Source organism: Maniola jurtina, chromosome 14, assembly GCF_905333055.1.
Source record: "Maniola jurtina chromosome 14, ilManJurt1.1, whole genome shotgun sequence".
In the NCBI taxonomy this organism is placed as follows: domain Eukaryota; kingdom Metazoa; phylum Arthropoda; class Insecta; order Lepidoptera; family Nymphalidae; genus Maniola; species Maniola jurtina.
In genome coordinates, this window is record NC_060042.1 from 1,059,511 (window position 1) to 1,081,766 (window position 22,256).

At 39.1% G+C, this 22,256-nt stretch overlaps 1 protein-coding gene across 2 annotated transcripts in view; it reads left to right on the forward strand.

The window, feature by feature from the left end:
- LOC123871960 (myosin heavy chain, non-muscle) overlaps window positions 1-22,256 on the forward strand; it is an 81,355-nt gene that overhangs the window by 53,128 nt on the left and 5,971 nt on the right. Inside the window, exons 4-28 of one of the 2 annotated variants that reach the window (XM_045916034.1) lie at window positions 1,572-1,595; window positions 3,228-3,320; window positions 3,961-4,390; window positions 4,503-5,845; window positions 6,651-6,821; window positions 7,303-7,470; window positions 7,876-8,022; window positions 8,494-8,622; window positions 8,741-8,861; window positions 9,125-9,358; window positions 9,593-9,763; window positions 10,782-10,944; window positions 11,315-11,453; window positions 12,495-12,626; window positions 12,951-13,116; window positions 13,683-13,786; window positions 14,199-14,327; window positions 15,961-16,209; window positions 17,568-17,738; window positions 18,068-18,322; window positions 18,568-18,687; window positions 19,093-19,242; window positions 19,659-19,841; window positions 20,346-20,509; window positions 21,141-21,186. In XM_045916034.1, the coding sequence (XP_045771990.1) occupies window positions 1,572-1,595; window positions 3,228-3,320; window positions 3,961-4,390; window positions 4,503-5,845; window positions 6,651-6,821; window positions 7,303-7,470; window positions 7,876-8,022; window positions 8,494-8,622; window positions 8,741-8,861; window positions 9,125-9,358; window positions 9,593-9,763; window positions 10,782-10,944; window positions 11,315-11,453; window positions 12,495-12,626; window positions 12,951-13,116; window positions 13,683-13,786; window positions 14,199-14,327; window positions 15,961-16,209; window positions 17,568-17,738; window positions 18,068-18,322; window positions 18,568-18,687; window positions 19,093-19,242; window positions 19,659-19,841; window positions 20,346-20,509; window positions 21,141-21,168 (5,184 nt within the window). In that variant the 3' untranslated portion in view covers window positions 21,169-21,186. The remainder of the gene's footprint in view (window positions 1-1,571; window positions 1,596-3,227; window positions 3,321-3,960; window positions 4,391-4,502; window positions 5,846-6,650; window positions 6,822-7,302; window positions 7,471-7,875; window positions 8,023-8,493; window positions 8,623-8,740; window positions 8,862-9,124; window positions 9,359-9,592; window positions 9,764-10,781; window positions 10,945-11,314; window positions 11,454-12,494; window positions 12,627-12,950; window positions 13,117-13,682; window positions 13,787-14,198; window positions 14,328-15,960; window positions 16,210-17,567; window positions 17,739-18,067; window positions 18,323-18,567; window positions 18,688-19,092; window positions 19,243-19,658; window positions 19,842-20,345; window positions 20,510-21,140; window positions 21,187-22,256) is intronic. The other variant, XM_045916033.1, reaches the window with a different exon arrangement.

Here is a 22,256-nt window from a genome sequence, read left to right on the forward strand (position 1 = left end):
TAACTAGTTGAAAACGTGTTGCTTCAGGCTTGTCACTGCCATTGGATGCTATTGCCAGAGTAATCGCTTCTTTTTAGCAGCTAAATGTCTCCTTCTTAGCAACTTAGTTTTTCTCCGAAATGCTTGAAGCATTTCGTAACTGCCGACTTTTTTAGCTACATGTGCTAATGAGGCAAGATGCTCAGGCGATAATAACTAATGTGTCTCTAGCCTCATAGCAACGCGTGACGATTCAAATGTATACTCTGGGAAGTGTATATACATTTAAATATAGTAATGAAAATTATGTCATTTTCATTTTTTTTTTCATTAATTAATTAATTATTAATAAAGAGAAAAAAAAATTGACAGGGAAGCACTTATCCTATAAGAGATCTCTTACAGTGACCCTTGGCAGTACGAGAGGTTATATTAAAGGGTGTACAATAGGTACAACAAAGATAGAAAGTAGTAATGAAAAAAGCTTAAAAGATATATTAAATATAATATTATATTAAATAGGCTTGTAAATTTTTTATTAGTTACCGACTAATAAAATTAAGAAAGTAGCATGAAAAAATATACAAAAAGAGATTTGCTGCTTGAAAGACTTTAAAAATGCCGTCTCGTAGCCGTACTGCTCGATGGTTGGAGCTGACGAACTCCAGAGTTTTCAATTATCTTGCCAAGATTAGTTCCACGGAGATGGCAGGCGGGGTATTGTTCTCAAAATCTTAATGTAGCTGTAGGTAGAGACAAGGACTTTTGTTTTAAGAAACCATCATTCTGTATCAATTTTCTTCTCATTTTGTCTGTAAATTCCGTCTACTAAACAACATACTTTAGACATTGAGTGGATATGTAGGTATTTTTTTAAATACATATAAATTTTTTTGTAAAGCACTATCATGAAAGTCATAAAAACATGTAGGTTTATTGTAGGTAATCCTAATTTTTTTTTTTAAACTATATCTATGACTACGAAACCAGTTCTTGGGCGGTAAACCAACTATATAATGCCAATACCAATTCCAAATTACAAATTATATTATTATGGTTAGATTTTGATGTGTGTTTAATTTTTTTTTAATATTTTCTTTAGGTGAAGAATTTAGGTAAAGATTAATTTTATAATTGGGTTATAATAATATTTGCTGATGTTGTTTTGTAAATTATAAGCATCATTATTTCAAACAATTCAATTTTAGTCTCTGGTGGAAATATTTTTGGATCTTAATTATTTATTATATCACTTTGGGAGAGGGTCTTTCAATTAAGTAAATAATTATAAAATTATGTAATTCAAATATGTATAATTTTATAAAAATAAAATAAGTAGTTTAAGTGATGTAACAGATTTAAAGCTATTTCCATTGGAATCAAGATTATATTTATAATTGTAAGATTTTTTTTATTTATAGGTGATTTTCATAAATTGACTGTTATGAATGCCATTTTTCTTTATATCAGTTTATATATCCTCCACACATTCTCCAATGACTTTTCTTCACAATGTAACGCACGTGTGTGCACACTTTGTAATATATTTTCTCTATTTTCTATCTTCCTGCAACCCGGACCTTCACCCACAGGGGCCTACGCCACAATTGATAATAGTAAGTGAAAAACGTTATTACAGAAAAATAACCCATCAAAATTGTTCACCTCACCATCACTCGCCCATTAACTTAAGAGGATAATTGCTAAAAACCATTGAACATCAAAGACTATAACCTTTTTCTCAAAATCAATATTAAGTATAATAAATCTAGATTATTGTCTAATCCAATTTATTTATGTTTATTGTCCATGAATCTATGCTTTCGATGTTGTAAAGGGAACTTGCATTTGCATAATTCAATCAGCATTACTTTATCAAGTATTGTGTAGGTATTAGGTACTCGTATATAACTCGAGCCAAACTTTTAGTTCGGTCTGAACAAGAGTCGAATGTCGTCAATTATAACACTGTGCCACCTTTCCCATTTTATTATACCTACTCGAACTTTCAGACCTAACTAAAACTTTCAAGGGAGTATGCCAGTACTCGTCACTAAAGTTGAAAATGAAACCGGGATATATGCTTGTTTCGGTCCCCTGCACTGAAGTGAAAAATCTACTGCGCTGTTTCAACTTATCTCAAAGTTTAATTACTTTGCAAGAAGCAGAAATTATCGTCATACTAGCCGATGCCCGCGACTTCGCCCGCGTGGATTTAGGTTTTTTGAAATCCCGTGGGAACTCTTTGATTTTCCGGGATAAAAAGTAGCCTATGTGCTAATCCAGGATATTATCTATCTCCATTCCAAATTTCAGCCAAATCCGTCCAGTAGTTTTTGCGTGAAGGAGTAACAAACATACACACACACACACACACACACACACACACACACATACACACACACACACACACACACACACACACACACACACACACACACACATACAAACTTTCGCCCTTATAATATTAGTGTGATACGTTACATGAAACTGATAAGTAAAGATTTGAGCCAAGCAAAATAGGCAATAGGTACCGTTTCGGATAAAAATTTGAACTGAGAGTTTAACATAACACCAAAGGTACTACTTAGTGCTTGTGGTGAAGAATCAAATCATATTTTTGAATTTGCGCGCGAAGCCCAAGAAGAATCAGCACAGTAATGACCCTGTGTTTCAACTTTCGTGACGCGTACTTTATCTGCTAAGCTTTCATGTTCATGCGCTAACCCCGCTAGCTCTTCGCTTACTGAATCTCCACTTTAACTAGTGAATTCATTTCACGCTGCCCCTTTTTCCGATCACAGAGCAATGGACCGACTTATGGGACTTTTGAGGTAAAAGGCTTCATAACATTCCAAAATTAGGTCTTTTTCACTTTTCTATTCATTAATAGAGCTCTAAACATTTTTGTAAAGTAGACAAAACAGCAATTTTTGAGTTTAATTTCGTATCCTTTTATTTTAACATCAAATTACAAAAATGCATGGCCACTAGTATTGTAGTTTGATGAAAAATATCAACAATGGTGATAAAATTAAAGATTGGGTCCTATTTGTATAGCACATAGTAATAAAATTGGTTGGTCATCATATACAAAATCATGTCTAATTTATTCCATATCATCAACACTAATACTACTAATTTCATTAATGTGTACTATATTCTCCATCCATAATTCGCTAACTGAATAACTATAGAGATTTGGGTACATTTTAATATATTAATTTCCAATTTGGTGACTCTTGCAGGGTGAATTAGAACAACAGTTACTACAGGCGAATCCGATTTTAGAAGCATTTGGTAACGCGAAAACAGTCAAAAACGACAACTCATCTCGATTCGTAAGTAAAAACCAACATTTTTAAATATTGCAATGTAATAACGGTACTAATTGTGATCGCAACTAAATTTTAGACTATGCACATCTTTTGACGTGACAACGTCTTATAATTTGATAGAGCCGGCTGCACGCACGAAAAAACATGACTCATGCGGCGTTACCTCGCTCTGAGGCGTTCCATGTAAGGCTTGAAGTGCAAGCGAGAGCGCGGAACAAGCGACAAAGATGCACAATCGGCCTTTGTTGTCACGTTCAACTATCGTCAGTAAACCGACTTTACAGACAACCAATTTTTTTAAAAATTAAAACTGTCAAACTTCGTGATTTTAGGTGCCGGTCTTGAGTATATTGTTACATTTTGTAAAGTAGCACTAAAAAGAGTCTTTAATTTGGAATTCATTTTCCTTCCTTTTCAACAATATTATAAAGAAGAAGATACAGCTACTCTAAAAACATCGGAATCGACGAAAATATCTTCGTTTTGCTTAGTGTAATCTCAATTTAAAAAAAAGAGCAACTTCTGAGTTTCTTGCCGGCTCTTCTCAGTAGAAACTTCTTTCCGAACCGTTGGTAGAGTCTTGACATATCATAAGTACCACAAGCCGTCCTACGTGAAATAAATAAATTTAATTTCATTTTAGGGCAAATTCATAAGAATAAACTTCGACGCGTCCGGGTACATCGCCGGTGCGAACATCGAAACGTACTTACTCGAGAAATCGAGAGCCATCAGACAAGCGAAAGATGAGCGGACATTCCACATATTCTACCAACTTCTATCAGGCGCGACGCAGCAACAAAAGGCTGAATACATCCTAGAAGACCCAAAAAGTTACCCTTTCCTCTCGAATGCGGCTTTACCAGTACCAGGCATCGATGACGCGGCAGAGTTCCAGGCCACAATCAAATCCATGAATATCATGGGAATGAACAACGAAGACTTCAACTCGATCTTCAGAATAGTGTCTGCAGTGCTTCTGTTTGGTTCAATGCAGTTCAAGCAGGAGAGGAATTCAGATCAGGCCACGTTACCCGATAATACTGTAGCGCAGAAAATTGCACATTTGCTTGGTAAGACTATTTAAATTGCTTTTTTTTTTCTGATCCAGGTCTCAAGGGTTGTAAGTTAATATACGTAAAGTTATTCGATTAAAGTACTATAATTTACTGTTTCTTTTTTCAGGTCTTTCTGTAACAGAAATGACGAAAGCGTTCTTGAAACCCAGAATAAAAGTGGGCCGCGACTTCGTAACGAAAGCACAAACTAAGGAACAGGTAGAGTTCTCAGTAGAAGCGATAGGCAAAGCCTGCTACGAGCGTCTGTTCAGATGGCTCGTCAACAGGATCAACAGATCGCTCGACAGAACGAAGAGACAAGGCGCGTCTTTCATAGGAATCCTCGATATGGCAGGTTTCGAAATCTTCGAACTGAACTCCTTCGAACAGCTCTGCATCAACTACACTAACGAGAAGCTGCAGCAACTCTTCAATCACACGATGTTCATCCTCGAACAGGAAGAGTACCAGAGAGAAGGAATCGAGTGGAAGTTCATCGACTTCGGCTTGGATTTGCAGCCAACCATCGACCTTATCGATAAACCGATGGGTATCATGGCGTTGCTGGATGAGGAGTGTTGGTTCCCTAAAGCCACGGATAAGACTTTCGTAGAGAAACTTGTTGCGTCACACTCTGTCCACCCCAAGTTTATGAAGACTGATTTCCGTGGTGTGGCAGACTTCGCCATTATTCACTATGCAGGAAAAGTTGACTATTCTGCTGATAAATGGCTGATGAAGAACATGGACCCGCTCAATGAAAACGTCGTATCATGTCTCCAATCTTCTCAAGATCCATTTGTGTGCCACATATGGAAGGATGCAGAAATTGTTGGCATGGCACAGCAAGCCTTGACTGATACGCAATTCGGTGCCAGAACGAGGAAGGGAATGTTCAGAACTGTGTCCCAATTGTACAAGGAGCAATTAACAAAATTGATGGCGACGTTACGGAATACAAACCCGAATTTCGTCAGATGTATCATTCCCAACCACGAGAAGAAGGCTGGTAAAATTGAGGCACCTTTGGTTCTGGATCAGTTGCGATGCAATGGTGTGCTGGAAGGTATTAGGATTTGCCGACAGGGCTTTCCGAACAGGATACCCTTCCAGGAGTTCAGACAGCGGTACGAACTGCTCACCCCGAACATCATAACTCCTAAAGGTTTCATGGATGGAAAGAAAGCCTGCGAGCAGATGATAAAGGCGTTGGAACTCGACCACAATTTGTATTGCGTTGGTCAGTCCAAGATCTTCTTCAGAGCTGGTGTGTTGGCGCATTTGGAAGAGGAGAGAGATTATAAGATCACGGATTTGATCGTGAACTTCCAAGCTTTCTGCCGAGGATACCTGGCAAGGAGAAACTACCAGAAGAGGTTGCAGCAGTTGAATGCGATCAGAATAATCCAGAGGAATTGTGCCGCATACCTCAAGCTGAGAAATTGGCAATGGTGGAGACTTTATATTAAGGTAATATTCCTCTAGTATATTGAATACAATTTTTTTAGCTATTATCATCATCAGCATCATTATGAACCGATAGACGTCCACTGCTTTTGTAGGGATTTCCACATGGCACTTTTGACTATATATTTTGATGTTATTAATTTAATGGAACTACAATTAATATGTGTGAGAGTTGAGACTGACGTAAAATGGTTATATCTGCTCGTGAACATTTGCAGTAAGTACCGGAACAGTCGTCAATTCGCTGTTAGATTTCGAGGAATGTGTTTAAATAATTCATTGGTACTTTGTTGAATACTGTTCAATATTGCCAGTACGTTTTTGAAATCTAAGATACGCTGCGCTTGACAACAATCATGTCTAATTGTAAGCTAAGTTGCCTTGAACTAGAAAAAGGCCTGATATTTCAGCAAATAATAATATTTATCTCAATTTTACATAACGTCTTTAACGTGAATTCCAACTAAATGATATATCGTAATGTATAAGCTCATTGTTTAGCAAACATTCCAGCACGATATTATTACAGAAACTTCTATTATAATAGCAATGAGTAAATAGAGTATTGTACGTGACTCGTCACGTAATATTGAACTTCTCTTTGTTACGAGCCCTTTTGTTATTGAATCAATGTTATGATTGAATTGGTATTTCAAAAATTGCATAAGTTTTTTTTCACTAGAGGTGCACGCTTGATCGCAATCACACTTGATGGGAAGTGATGATGTGCACCTTGGGACCCCAACATCTATCGGTTTTTAAACTATGTGCCTTGCTCATGCCACTTCGGCAATTTTATGTATTCCAGGTGAAACCTCTGCTAGAAGTAACGAAACAAGAAGAGAAGTTGACGCAGAAGGAAGATGAGCTAAGACAGATCAGGGAGCGCCTGGACACGCAGATGAAGCGCTGCCAGGAGTATGAGGCCAAGTACCAGCAGGCCAGCGCTGAGAAGACGCAGCTGGCAGAGCAGTTGCAGGTCAGTTCTACAACTATTAAAGTATCTATTAATTAGAACCATTCCAATTCCACAAAAACTATTATGCATAAAAATAAAAATAAAAGTCTGTTTTTGAATGTGCTGGTAAAGACCTTTTATATGATACCCTACTCGGCATAGTTATCTTACTTTGAAAATTGAAAATAGTAATTATTTGTTAATGAACATTTTTAATTTTTTTTTTTTTGGTGATGTAACCACAAATTCACAGTTTTCGGATTTGTTCCGTTACTAGTGCTATAAGACTTACCTACCTGCCAAATTTCATGATACTAGGTAAACGGGAAGTACCCTATAGGTTTTCTCGACAGACACGACAGATGGACAAACAGAAAGACAGACAGACAGACAACAAAGTAATCCTATAAGGGTTCCGTTTTTGGTAAGGAATCCTAAAAATTAAAAGAATTAAATTAACCCTAAAAATTGATTAATATAATTACATTTGTATCCATTACAGGCGGAGCTAGAGCTTTGTGCGGAGGCGGAAGAGAGTCGCGCCAGAGCCGCGGCGCGGAAGCAAGAGCTGGAAGAGCTGTTACACGACCTGGAAGGCCGCATTGAGGAAGAGGAGGAGCGCTGCAACGCTCTGCAGCAGGAGAAGAAGCGGCTGCAGCTCAATATACAGGTGAGGAACAAGAACAATGAGGGTTTCTAGAAATGGAGGACACAAGGTGACATCACTGAGACATCAGCCTCTCGATTGCGGTAAAATGACAGCTACAATGTCACGATCGCAATCACCTCTGATTGGTTGACGGTGGCTCACTATTGGCTATTATGCATTGTTGCAACAAGAATAGCAAAGATTCTTAAAGCATAAATCTCTTGTAGGCAGGGTCTTCCGGGTTCCAACTTCAGATTTGTACCAAATTCTTTCATTTTTCAAAATCGTGGACCATGATAAGGTAATGGATAAAAAGACAGACAGACACACCATTTGTAATATTAGTATGGATAATTGTAATTGTTGTTAATACCAGACTGGATTTACTAAGTTCTTGGATTAAGTATACTGTTATTTGCTGTTTAGGACCTAGAAGAGCAGCTGGAAGAAGAGGAAGCGGCACGGCAGAAGTTACAGCTGGAGCGAGTACAGTGCGACTCCAAGATTAAGAAGCTGGAAGAAGATCTAGCGCTTAGTGAGGACACCAACCAGAAACTGCTCAAGGAGAAAAAGGTTTGTACCTAAATTCATAAGTTTTTGATGACGTCCAGTAGAGCTATGATGATAATATAGTGCAAATCATAAGTGTCTAGCAACATCTATGCGACACAGGGTTAGTATACGATTTTACATCTCACGATCGTTGATTGAATTGGGTTGTCGAAACGCTTTAGAGATTAAGTAAAATTGATCTTTACTGCCCTTGTTTTAAAGCTCAAGTTCATGCATACATCCATAACCAGCATTCAAGCTAGCCAGGTGGTACTGAATTTTCGACCTCACTAATAAGTGAAATGATTTAAACCATTGAGTTAGTGAGATCATTCAGATTTGAAATCTAATACTAACCCAACTGGCATAGATACATATTATCAGAAAATTAGACGGGTTAGTGATCAGTACCCCGATAAAGCCACTCAGGAACGAATCATACCTGTTACGCAATTCTTAATTTACATTTTTAAAAAAAACTTTATATTTCAGATATTAGAAGAGCGTGCAAACGACCTGTCCCAAGCGTTGGCAGAGGAGGAAGAAAAGGCCAAACATTTGAGCAAACTGAAGGCCAAGCAGGAATCTGCTATTGCCGAACTGGAAGAAAAATTACTTAAGGTAAATTCATCCACAGTTCTGAACAGATTACAAAACAAATACGTCTTACAGAAATAAGAATAAGAATAAGATTTAAGTATGTTAAAAAACTTGGATTGAATGTTTGGATATTTTGTAGGACCATCAACTACGACAAGAGGCGGACAGAGCAAAGAGAAAGCTGGAGACAGAGTTGCAAGATGTGAAAGAACAGCTCTCCGAGAGGAAGGTTCAGCTTGAGGAGTTGCAGATCGTTTTGAGTAAGTTTAGCACCTACCCTGGCTACTGGCAGACGAAAATAACTGTTACCTGTTTTTGACCCTAAGTACACTATGAAACGACTAGGTATCTTTGATCTCACGTCAGATTGTCAATTTAGAATCAAACCGAGAGTCTCCTCACTCTTGTTCACTCTGTCGGTTATTCGAGAAAAGCAAAGTATGTAAAATATGCGACCGGTTACTATTTACTGCAGATACTATTTTGTCCCAATATATGAAAATAATATGTTTCCTTTTTTCAGCGAAACGTGAGGAGGAACTTGCAGCCGCGATGGGCCGCGTGGATGAAGAGAGCGCCCAGCGCGCCGCCGCACAGAAAGCCGCCCGCGAGGCCGAGGCAGCACTAGCCGAGGCGCATGAAGACCTGGAAGTCGAAAGGGCTGCGAGAACCAAGGCAGAGAAGCTAAGAAGGGATCTCAACGAAGAGCTGGAGGCGCTGAAGAGTGAGCTGCTGGACTCGCTGGATACTACTGCTGGTAAGTTTCTAGCAGCACAGTTTACGACAGTAATAGACAATGTGACACAACCCAACCGTACGGTACGGTACGGTACAGGGACAGAGGTCCCTGTGTTGGGAACAATAGATCCAAATGCCAATCATCCAAAATATGGTAAGCGGAATCCTTCATTCACAAGTTCCAGTGCACAGTTTTAACATTGCTTTTAGGATATTGAAATTAATAAAATAAATATTCCTTTAATAATTCCAGCACAACAAGAACTTCGGTCGAAGCGAGAACAAGAAGTGGCGGTGCTAAAGAGAAGTCTGGAAGAAGAGGCGAGCGCCCACGAGGCAGCACTCGCCGAGCATCGACACAAACACTCGCAAGAGTTGCAGTTGCTCAACGAACAGCACGACCAGCTGAAGAAGACTAAAGCTGGTGAGTTCATTGTCCTGCTTTTTTAACTGTCTCTTTCTGAAGAGAAGTCTGGAAGAAGAGGCGAGCGCCCATGAGTCAGCACTCCTCAAACATCGACACAAACACTCGCAAGAGTTGCAGTTGCTCGTGAACAGCATGACCAGTTGAAGAAGACTAAATTTGGTGAGTCCATTGTCCATTATTTGTTTTTTTCTGAAGTGATTTCTGAAAAAAGAGGCGGGTGTCCGTGACGCTGCGCTTGCTGAGCTGTGGTATCTTCTCTTTTGAAGTCTGTCTGGATAGTGCCTCCGTGCCTCCTTGTTGTTGGGTGTATCCTTAGAGATAGTTTTACTACCTGGACCATTTTTTCTCGGCTCTTTTCCATTACAGTAGCAACAGTAGCTGAAGCAGTTTCAATATCGGTCTTAAGACAGTTGAGTCAGTGAACTGATTTTGATGATATACTAGGCGTCATATACGCTGGTTGGGGTGTCAAAACCTTTTTTAATTTATTTTTTTAAACTGCCACAACAATTCGAAATTCAAAATTTAAAAGATTACACATTGACAAATTCAACAATCTATCAATACGTCAATCTTTTTGGAACTTGTCACATATAAAAACAAGAACTTTTATGCGTGTTTTTACTGGAAATTTTTAATGCAGTTTTACTTTTGATACTTAAATACTAAATGGCGAATATCATAAAGGAGCGTAGACAGAAGAATGTGAAATTCGGTTTGTCTAAGGACGATAATTTTGATGTTGAGAATGCGGCCCCGCACGAGGAGGGTAGCGGGTTCAGTTCCACGCGCGACTACTGGCAGCATATGTGTAACGCGACACCTCCCGAACAGAAACAGGATTTGGAATATAAATGTTAGTCATCTAAAAAAAATTGCAGTACCAGAGGAACCGCCAATGTGTTCCTGGCCTTTCAGAAATTTGTTGATCCGACCCATGAATCTTTTACATCACATATCGGTGCATTTCCAAAGATAATAATGCGAAGGGCTCATTTCTATTTATTTTTATCAGCTCTGGAGAAAGCTAAACAAGCTCTGGAGGCGGAAAATGCAGACCTGGCGACAGAATTGAAGTCCGCCAGCGCGGCGAAGGCTGAAGGAGAGAGGAGAAGGAAACAGGCGGAAGCTCAGCTGCAAGAGGTCACCGCCAAGCTGCAAGAAGTAGACCGGGCCAGGTGAGTTTGTTTGCCTCATAGCTTTTTTTTACATCAACAACTTCCATACAATTATGACTGTAAAATTCACAAATTCATTGCATTATGGTTGTCCATTACATGTGCACTTATGAATGAACTTTTAACGTATTGAAAAACTAAAAATTCAGGGTTTCTGGATTTTTCCCTTTACTTGTGCTATAAAACATTAGTACCTGCCAAATTTCACGATTCTAGGCCAACGGGAAGTACCCTATACCCTTTCTTTTATCCTAAGGGTTCCTTTTTTATCTGGAGATTACGGAACCCCAAAAACTAAGCCATGAAGCGACTTGTTTACCTTTTAAGTCAACTAAGTGAAAATAGATATATTGATTTTTTTATCGATCAGGTCGGAATTAGCGGAGAAATGCATCCGTCTGCAGAGTGAAGCGGAGCAAGCGTTACAGCAGTTGGAGCAGGCCGAGCTCAAAGCCTCCGCGGCCGTCAAGCAAGCCGCCACCGCGGGCGCGCACCATGCCGAATTACAGGTATGGATCCTTAACACTAGATTTAGATCAGCCATATACAGGAGCAGTTAAAAGTAATACAATATACACTAACCGTTTGAGCAGTGGTTGTCAACTGCTTAAGCTGTCACGCATTAGCTGCATTCTATCAAAAAACTGTTCAAAAATCACCCACTGCGCAGGTTTGTCAGACCTTTTTATACAATATCAACTTTCTGATACAATCAAGTTTATTAAAGTACTAGACTGGCATAAAACCTTGGTGGTTTTACAAAAAAGTCAAAACTGTTTCACTTGAAAATGCGTAGAAACTTCGCTTCTTTGGGCGTCCCCCGATTTTTTTATTTGTTCGAAAATTGTATATAGTTCGTATAAATAGACTTTTCACGCGCCATATTAACTCTATGGGTCAACTGTCTTCTCAATACGATTAAACTCTAAAGTAGGGACTAAAATCGTATTTTTGACATAACATTTGACACATGAAAGTAAAATGGCGCGTGAGAACTCATTTTTTAACCCCCGACCCAAGAAGAGGGGTGTTATAAGTTTGACGTGTGTATCTGTGTATCTGTGTATCTGTGTGTCTGTGTATCTGTGTATCTGTGTATCTGTGTATCTGTCTGTGGCATCGTAGCGCCTAAACGAATGAACCGATTTTAATTTACTTTTTTTTGTTTGAAAGGTGGCTTGATCGAGAGTGTTCTTAGCTATAATCCGAAAAAATTGGTTCAGCCGTTTAAGAGTTATCAGCTCTTTTCTAGTTTTCTTGTAGAAAAGAAGGTTAGATAACCGTTAGGTTCATAATATTATGTCAATTGACAAAATAATATGTCAAGCTGTCAAGATGGACGTTGCCTAAATACATAATTATTTATTTGAAAATGATGTTTTGGAAAACTCAGATACTTTGGATCGTAGGCGCGGAATAGTCCAAGAAAATGGGTTCAGCCGTTTGAAAGTTATCAGCTCTTTTCTAGTTACTGTAACCTTCACTTGTCGGGGGTGTTATAAATTTTTAATTTACACTTGTTTACCCATTATACCACAATTTCCACACAGGCACTCCTGGAAGAAGAAACCAAGCAAAAGCTGGCGTTGCAATCGAGACTGCGTAATGTGGAGCAACAATTGGAGCAGGCCAGAGACCAGCTGGAGGAAGAGGAAGAGGCCAAGAAGAACCTTGACAAGCAGGTATGTCATATAACTCCTTTTTAACCGACTTCGAAAAAAGGAGGAGGTTCTCAATTCGTCTTTTTTTCTTATTCGTTTTTTTTCTAATCTTTTTTCTATTTATTTTTTCTAATCTTTTTTTTTTATTACCTAACTTTTCTGGATCTACTTGTTAAGAGTTCCCCTTAGAGATAACATCCCAATTAAGGATAATGTCATCATGAGATTTTAGGTAGCTCAAACCATTAGCAAGTTATAGCTTATACATATGTATTAAGCCATATATCCTGAAACCCTATATTGTGTCAAGATAGTAAAATTAATTTGTTGATTGGTGTTTATCAGGTGACAGCCCTGACACAGCAACTAGTCGACGCGAAGAAGAAGGCGGAAGAGGAAGCGGAATTAGCGGCGGCCCTGGAGGAGCAGCGCAAGAAGCTCAGCAAGGATATGGAGGCGCTGCACAGACAGCTGGACGAGCTGAAGCAGGCCAACGACAAGCTGGACAAGAGTGAGTAGAGTACCCATCGCTGGCCCACTACTGAGCACGGGTCTCCTCTCAGAATGAGAAGGGCTTAGGGGCCACAGTCTGCCACGCTGACCCAGTGTGGATTGGCAGACTTCACACATCTTTGAGAACATTGTGCAGAACTCTCAGGTATGCAGGTTTCCTTGCGATGTTTTCTTTCGCCATTAAAGCATAGAATATAATAGAATAGTTCTAATATTTTTATTCAAGTAAACTTTTACAAGTGCTTTTGAATCGTCAAAATAATTTACAACTGGTTCGAAATGCTGTTCCTACCGAGAACCAGCAAGAAACTCGGCGGTTTTCAAGTGTACAATTTACAATAATATGCCATGCCGTACAAGCTATTGCAGCCTCACGCATTACTGGAGTGAGTCAAATCCATGCTTTGCATATGATTTAAAATTACTGAAAACGCGCAATTCCGAAAAGTTGCATGCCAGTGATCGAACCATCGACCTACCGAAAAGAAGGCCGACGTGTACCTGTCTATCACCGCTATATTTCTGATGGATAATCGTTGTGATTTTCTACAATTTCGCTTTCAGGCAAGAAGAAAATACAAGAGGAGTTGGAGGATACGAACATCGAACTCAAAGCGCAGCAAGCCAAGGTGCAGGAACTGGAGAAGAAACAGAAGAACTTTGATAAGGTGAATATGAACTTCAGCTTTTTTTTGTAATTTATGTACTAGCGCTTGGCTGCAATCAGACCTGCTGGCAAGTGATGATGCAGCCCAAGATGCAGCGCGGTTGCCTAGAAGATGCCTATTCACTCTTTACTTAACCCATATTAAAAGTGAGGCGAAAAAAGTGATGCGTTCCATATCCTATAGCGGTTCGGATTAGAAACGAGGAAGCAAATCACTTCGTACGTGTCCGAAGAATTTAAAACTACGTACAGACGCAGACAGAATATTAAATACAATATTTCTTTTCAAATTATCTCTTAATAAGGAAGTCGAAAATAACTTTTTTAGTTTTTCCCTATTTGTTTTATAATGTTTTGTCGCTTTTTCTCTATCTCTGTGAAGGATATGAGTAAACATGGCATACTACTTGCAGGTGGTGGCGGAAGAGCGCGCAGTAGCAGAGAGGAACGCGGCGGAGAGGGACGCGGCGGAACGCGACGCGCGAGACAAGGAAACTAGGTTATTGTCCCTCACGAGGGAACTGGACTCCGCTGCCGAGAGGGTGAGTGCTACAATTTTTTATGCATTTTTAAGATCTGATGTAAAACGAAGAAACCAAGTTTCGTCCAGTAAGTTTGACCCTCTGTCTGTGTTTCAGCCGTTTAAAAGTAACTATAAGAGTTGAAATTAGTCCAGTTATGAAAATCTTTCACCACTACACATAAGTATATGACAAACATTCGGAAAAATTGGTTTTTTGTTTGTTAAATAGATATTTGAAAATAATTACCTACTAGGTTTTTTAAAAAACTACCGTTAAAGAAGTATTGATCATCAATGTTCTCAGCAACTAGCATGGCTACGGAACCTTACCTTAATCCGTGTTCTGAGACTTCGACCACGCACTGGACAGTTTTTTTACTCGTAAAATGGGTTTTCTACCAATCTGCAGTTGGCCAGCGTGGTGGATTATGGCCAAATCCTTTTCATTCTGAGAGGAGACCAGTGCACAGTAGTAAATCCGCTATGGGTTGATGATGATGATTGGTTTTTAACCCCTAACCCAAAAGAGGGGTGTTATAAGTTTGACGTGTGTATCTGTGTATCTGTCTGTGGCATCGTAGCTTCTAAACTAATGAACCGATTTTAATTTAGTTTTTTTTGTTTGAAAGGTGGCTTGATCGAGAGTGTTCTTAGCTATAATCCAAGAAAATCAGTTCAGCTGTTTGAAAGTTATCAGCTCTTCTAGTTACTGTAACCTTCACTTGTCGGGGGTGTTATAAATTTTTAATTTACACTTGTAACCCTCCTAAAAAAGAACATTATCAATTATATTGAGTTGAGAGCATGGTTAAAGAAAATAAATGGTGGTATTTATTTATCCTCATTTTTTATTCATTACGTTTCATTTAACGGTAGTCATAAAAAAATCGAATGATGAAATCCAATGAATCGCGACCGCGTGCGTTCACTTTCACAATCACGCGTATGGTATAAATTGAGATTAAAAAATTGAACTCGATTTATCTTGGAACAACATCTGATAAACCATGTACTATTCTATTGTTATAGAATGGTATTTTTGGTAAAATATTTATTAAATTAAAGTAATGGCCGTTTATAAATGACCAAAAGCTTTTTTTTGTTAATTTTGATAAACGTGTAGTCTTCAAATGGTGTTAAAAGCGTTTGTGCTATAGTTATCAAAAAGATGCAATATTTATAGTTTGTTTGAGTTAGATTCCAAAATAGTTTCTATCCTCGCAATGAAAATGCCCAGTGTTATAAACAATTATAAATCTGTACGTATCAACGTCCTTATCCCACGCTACGTAGGATCGCCACAACATGTCATCTTCTTCCACTCGCCTCTGTCATCCGTCAACGCATTATCCCTCTTTTCGAGCATCCTCTTTGACTCTTTTCATATTTTCTAAAAAAAATCCTTTTCTGGTCGAAAAAAAAAAATAAAAGAAAAAATTATTATTGAATAGAAAAACAAATAAATAATCATTTTTCTAGCCACAACTATACAAATGAATTTCAAAAATATAACCTTCTAGAACAAACCCAAAAAGATTAAAAAAAAACTGAGAAAGAGTGAAAAATAATGTTAATTCACGGTTCTTTGGCATGTTCTTTTATAGCTTGAAATCTATTGAATTTTTCATGTAATTAATTTATTTGTTTTACAGATCGAAGAATTAGAACGATCGAAACGCGTCCTACAGTCGGAATTGGACGAGCTGGTCAACTCCCAAGGCACTGCAGACAAGAGTGTCCACGAGCTGGAGAAGGCCAAGCGAGCCCTGGAATCACAACTAGCGGAACTGAAGGCGCAGAACGAAGAGATAGAAGATGACCTGCAGCTCACTGAAGATGCCAAGCTACGGCTGGAGGTCAACATGCAGGCGATGAGAGCGCAGTTTGAGAGAGATCTGCAGGTATGTTTCTTAAATATGCTGCACTATTCATTACAGATAGGACACTATTAGCTAGAGATAGGACACTGTTAGTTAGAAATAGGACACTATTAGCTAGAGATAGGACACTGTCAGTTAGAGATAGGACACTGTCAGTTAGAGATAGGACACTGTCAGTTAGAGATAGGACACAGAGATAGGACATTGAGAGATAGGACACTGTCACTTACGGCTGAAATTAATAATCAATCTATCTGTAATCTGTCGATAAGTTACTTAGCATTGTTGTTATTCGTCAAGTCTTTTTGACAAATAACAGCGTTGCTTAGCAACTTATTGACAAGTTAAAGATAGATTGAGCATTAATTTTGGCCGTTAGAGATAAGATTAGTCCACGGTAGGGTAGCAATAAGTTGAATAAAAAGCCAAGCGAGCCCTGGAGTCAAAACTAGCTAGCTAGATAGAAAATGACCTACAGCTCACATAAGGTGTCAAGCTACGGCTGAAGGTTAATATACAGGCCATGAGGGCGCAGTTTTAAAAAGGTCTACAGGTACGTTACTTAAATGTTGATAACTAGATGATGCCCGCGACTTCGTCCGCGTGGATTTAGGTTTTTGAAAATTCCATGGGGAGTCTTTTATTTTCCGAGATATAAAATAGCCTTTGTCAATTTCCGTACCTACCTCTGTACCAAGCTACCTCTGTACCTAATTTCAGTGATGGGTCTTTTAGATTTTTTTTTTGATTTTTTGGGATAAAAAATCCCCAGGATGTAAGCGAACTCTGTACCAAGTTTCATCAAAATTGGTTTTACTGTTGGGCCTTGAAAAGCTAGCAGACAGACGGAGGACAGACAGAGTTCGCATTTATGATATTAGTATGGATAGAGATAAGACACGGTTAGCTAGAGATAGGACACTATCAGTTAGAGATAAGACACTGTTAGTTAGAGATAGAACACTGTTAGCTAAAGATAGGGCACTATTAGTTAAAGATAGAGCACATTCGTTTAAGATAGGACACAACTAGTTTTTTAAAATATAAGAACAAAATGCTTACAACCAGTCTTTGTGGAATTTAGAGGAAAAATCAGATTAGGAAGGAACTATTCCGGTAAATTAGGTATTTCACTTGTGGAAACTATAGGGGTAATGAAAACTGCCATGCCCTTTCCGCTTCCATCTTAGACTGCATCACCACTTACCACTAGGTGAGATTGCAGTCAAGGGCTAACTTGTATCTGAATAGCCATCTACTTCGGTAGTACAATATCATTGTTAATGTAAAACTCTTTTAGCAACATTTAGCTAAACGCTCGACAAAGAGTTGCTGTAGACAATATTGAATTAAAACTAACGGTTTGCTTTTTGTTTTAGGCAAAGGAAGAAGCAGGGGAAGAGAAGCGTCGAGGCATCGTCAAACAGCTCAGAGAACTAGAAAGCGAATTGGAAGAAGAAAGGAAACAGCGTGCGGCGGCCGTCGCGGCCAGGAAAAAACTGGAGGCTGAACTAAAGGACAACGAGCAAGCATTACACCTCAACAATAAGGTAATAATCATTTTCACTTCTCTAGCTCAAAATGGGCGCCTTTGCTTGATAAAACTAGTGAGCACAAGTCGTTTTTGCTCATGCAGTGAAAAAGTGTTTTGAATCTCTGGGAAATGCATTTCATTGTCTCAAGAAACGTTCATAAATTTTGTATATATTTTTTCATAAACATTTTAAACTGTCTATTTTATTAATTAAACTTGACTTTTAATTAGTTTTTAAGACTTTGTAATAAACATGAAACAAAGTGAAATTAAAATTAATTAGAAATCGATCAAATTACGTTCGACACTTGCCACAATCCATGCAATTGTTATTTTATTCCGCAGTTAAAAGAAGACGCAATCAAACAAGCCAAAAAGGCGGCCGTACAGCTCAAAGAGGCGGTGCGCGAGGCGGAAGAGGCGCGAAGTGGCAAGGAAGAGGCGGTGGCGCTGGCGCGCGAGGCGGAGCGGCGCGTCAAGGCGCTGGAAGCCGAGGCGCTGCAGCACGCCGAGGAGCTGGCCGCGGCCGAACGCGCCAGGAGGCACGCCGAGGCGGAGCGCGACGACCGGGACGACGAGCTCACCGCCGCTGCGGCTAAGGTGACCACAGCAGGCTAGAGTGTCTTCCAAGATTCCAGTTTCAAGTTTGCTATCCATTTTAAATTATTGGTTTAACTAAAAAAAGTACGTCAAATGTGTATGACGTCTATAAATTTCATACAAGCTCCCTTGCCATGCGAGCGTTTTGAAGTTTGATAAAAAGTCGCTGATTTAACTAGTAGTCATCATCCCTATTACAATCTGGGTATCTTTAAAACAAGAGTGAATATAAAATATTGTTTCAGGTGACACTTCTAGTGGACGAAAAGAAACGGCTGGAAGCGCGGATAGCGGCGCTCGAGGAAGACCTGGATGAGGAGCAGTCCAACAATGAGATCATCAACGACAGGCTCAGGAAATCACAGGTGCTGTGTTCAACGGCTAAATCTCTAACTTAATCGATGTAATTAATTAACGCACGCGCTTCTCCATACAAACGTATTGCGCTTATTCTATTGTTTGTGGTTTTAGATCTAAACCTAAGCCAGATATCTATTTGTCTCCATTATCTATGCTCTAAAATAATAAGTATAGCAAAATTGTATTTATTTTGAAAGTTATGACCCTTGAAATAACTCTATTCCGTTGATTGCTATAGTATGCTCTAATGCTCGACTTGAAGCGACCATGTCGACTTTTAAGAGCCTATAGTCGGCATCTAAAGTATTATTTCGCCGTCAACAGTTCCTAAACCCCTATCTTTTAGGAGCGCTGTATCCTGCATCATGAGGGTTGAGGAGTATTTTAACTAAATCGCTGTTTATTTCCAGAACCAAATCGACCAGCTCACAGTGGAGTTGGGAACAGAAAAGGCTGCAACCCAGAAGCTGGAGAGCAGCAAGCTGGTGCTGGAGCGACAGAACAAGGAGCTCAAGGCCAAGCTCGCCGAGCTGGAGACCGCCGGCCGCGCCAAGACCAAGGTACGAGGGATCCAAAGTGGAACGATCATTATTCATAAGCCAACCCTACCCAAATTTCGCCCAAAATTAATAAACAATTTATCGGTAATCCGTTGATAAGTCATAGGGCATAATAGATTAAATCAAAGATAATATTATCGCCTTTCTGTATATAGATATTTGATTCAAAATCAATAGGGGAAAAAGTTATCAAACATTGAAGAGAGTATAAATCAATAGGTTTTTCTTTCATGGTACAAAAATTATTTGACCTATGGCCCATGCTGTGTACAACCAAAGGGGTAGATATGAGTTTAATAAAAAAATTGCCCTTCCAGGTTAGCCGCTTCCATTTTCACTTACCACCTGGTTAAATTGCAGTCAAGGGCTAACTTGTATGTGAATTAAAAAATTTCTAATCGGGGAATTATTTGCAGGGCGTCATAACATCGCTAGAGCTGAAGGTGTCGAACCTAGAGGAGCAACTAGAAGCGGAGTCGCGCGAGCGACTAGCGCAGCAGAAGGCGTCGCGCAAGCTCGACAAGAAGATGAAGGAACTCGCGCTGCAACTAGACGAGGAGCGGCGACATGCCGACCAGTACAAAGAGCAGATAGAGAAGGTGAGACAGGAACAGCTGAAAAAATTCGTCACAGAAAATCCCGTTTACCACTCCTCTCCTCTTCCAGAAAATTACCTTGCTCTTTCCAGCATCAGGTGGTTCCTTGGAGTCATCATGTCAAACGAAGTTTAGTTAGTGGTAGTTGTAGCCAGTTTGCCCTGACTACAAAAATCTTAGGTTGAAATCTATAGAGCACACTTTGACTTGGCTTAGACTTAAGTTTCAGTTAAAACGCGACAGATTTATGCCAGCGGTATAACGCTGTATCGTTTTAACAGCTCCTTAAGTCATAGCAAAGTCAAAGTGCGGTCTATAGATCTCAGCCTGGGTGCTGAACGGAGCCGAGCGGTACTTAACGCCCAAGTACAAGCTCCTATACAAACCGCAAGTAGTGCCTTACATGAACTACTGCTCACTTAAATATGGACTAGCTGCAAAAAGCTTAAATTTTTTGTGGAAGCTTTTTGGGCTTTATTTGACGCTATATTATCTCGTATGGAACAGATGAACGCACGCGTCAAGGCACTAAAGCGCGCAGTAGACGAGGCGGAGGAGGAAGTGCAGCGGGAGAAAGTGGGCAAGCGCAAGGCGCAGCGCGAGCTCGAGGACCTGCTCGAGACGCACGAGACCATGGCTCGGGAGTGCTCCAACCTGCGCAACAAACTCAGGTAAGCAAGGACAACATAGGGTGGATAACTCGGATCGTTGAACTGAAACTTCTTTTCTAGCGTTAGGAGACAGAAAAGTATCCTAATTCTAGCAAGCAAGAGGATTACTGGTTATTAAAGGTCAGAACCTTTATGATAGTGACATACAGGTTCCGGCTGACAATGTCTATTCCTTTTGGAATTGCTTGTCTGTTGAATAACTTCCTTCCTTATTCGGTTCAGTTATCCCCAGATTATAGATGATTTTTAAAGTGTATAGAGGGGAAACTATGTGCCGCTGATTTTTAAAACAGTTAAAGACATGGGATTGGTCTTCGATATGTTGAATTCTGACAGGCGATTCCAAGGATGTTATCCATTTTTAAAAACTATAATTTAAAGTTAGAATAGGAGTTTCAAATCGGGTGGTAGGTATAGTCATAATATGTTTGTAAATTAACCATACCACCAGATATAAAGGATGCCTTAAGACGCGGGCGTGCAGAGAGATAGCAGGATCTTCCTACAAAGTCTTCCTTCGTCCTAAATAATTCTTTATACGTATTTCAGTTCAATTCATACTTTCTCTTTCTGTTATGTATTGCATATTCTATTTTATTTGTAATATGTATGTGATATTATGGTTGTCTAGGCCATCAATGTCGGAGGATAGTGAATAGGTGATCCAGGAGCGAGAGGTAAATGATCTGATGGTTTGAAGATCGCTTAGCAAACGCACTACCAGAATATTTTAACCCGTTTGCAGTAAAAAATAACGTTCATTAATTTTTTAGTAATTAAAACTCTTTAATGCTCCAGTAAAAAATAATTGAAAAGATAAATGATAAGATATAGATGATTTATAAATAAATATTTGTTTTCAAGTTCGTTTTCTGTAAAAGTTGATCTACCGACGAGGATAATGTACTTAGAATATTATAGAACTAAAAATAGTAAGTCTTTTTTTAACTATATAGGCATCCCCTTGGCTGCAATCGCACCAAATAGTAAGTGATGATGTAGCCTAAGGTGGAGCGCACTTGCCTAGAAGATGCCTATTCACTCTTCTATTGGAAGTGCTAATATTGCAGCTGGTAGGGAAAGTGGGACGCGTAAGAGCATTCCATATTCTAGTAGTATAATATATTAGAAACAAGACTCCATTTGTGTTTTCTTGTCTTTAACGAACTATTCTGGATTATCTGGTTATGCGCGAAGAAGGGAATGCTTTCAATTTTATTTTGGGCTCATCCATATTGATCATTTGGAAACCATAAGATCACCAGGTTTTAGGGCCATTATGACGTGATTCGTGATTTTAATGCTTTTTGTGTTGTCTCTTTCAGTTTGTTCACTATCTATATGATATCCTAATTTTCTTTCTTTCCTTTAATCATGTTTGTCGTATAGATTGACGAAATTAGAGATGAATAATGTGAAATATCAAACCAAAATACAATATTCTCTAACTTCTAGGAACCCATTATATCAACCATTTCATACGTTTCGGTTTCTGAGTATTCAGCACCGGGACACTAGTACGCCGGTAACTGTGAAAACCGGCCAACATTCCGATGAATCGGTAACCGGAGCGTGTGAAAAGATGCTAAAAGACATATAAATGAGATTAGGATCAAAAAAGATTGTTTTGTGAAGATAAAATTATTATTTATTATTCATATTGGGTTCATGCATTTAGTTCTACTAAATTTCTGACACTATAAAAATTTGTTAACAATACTCTAGTGTATTATTATGTGATTTGCAT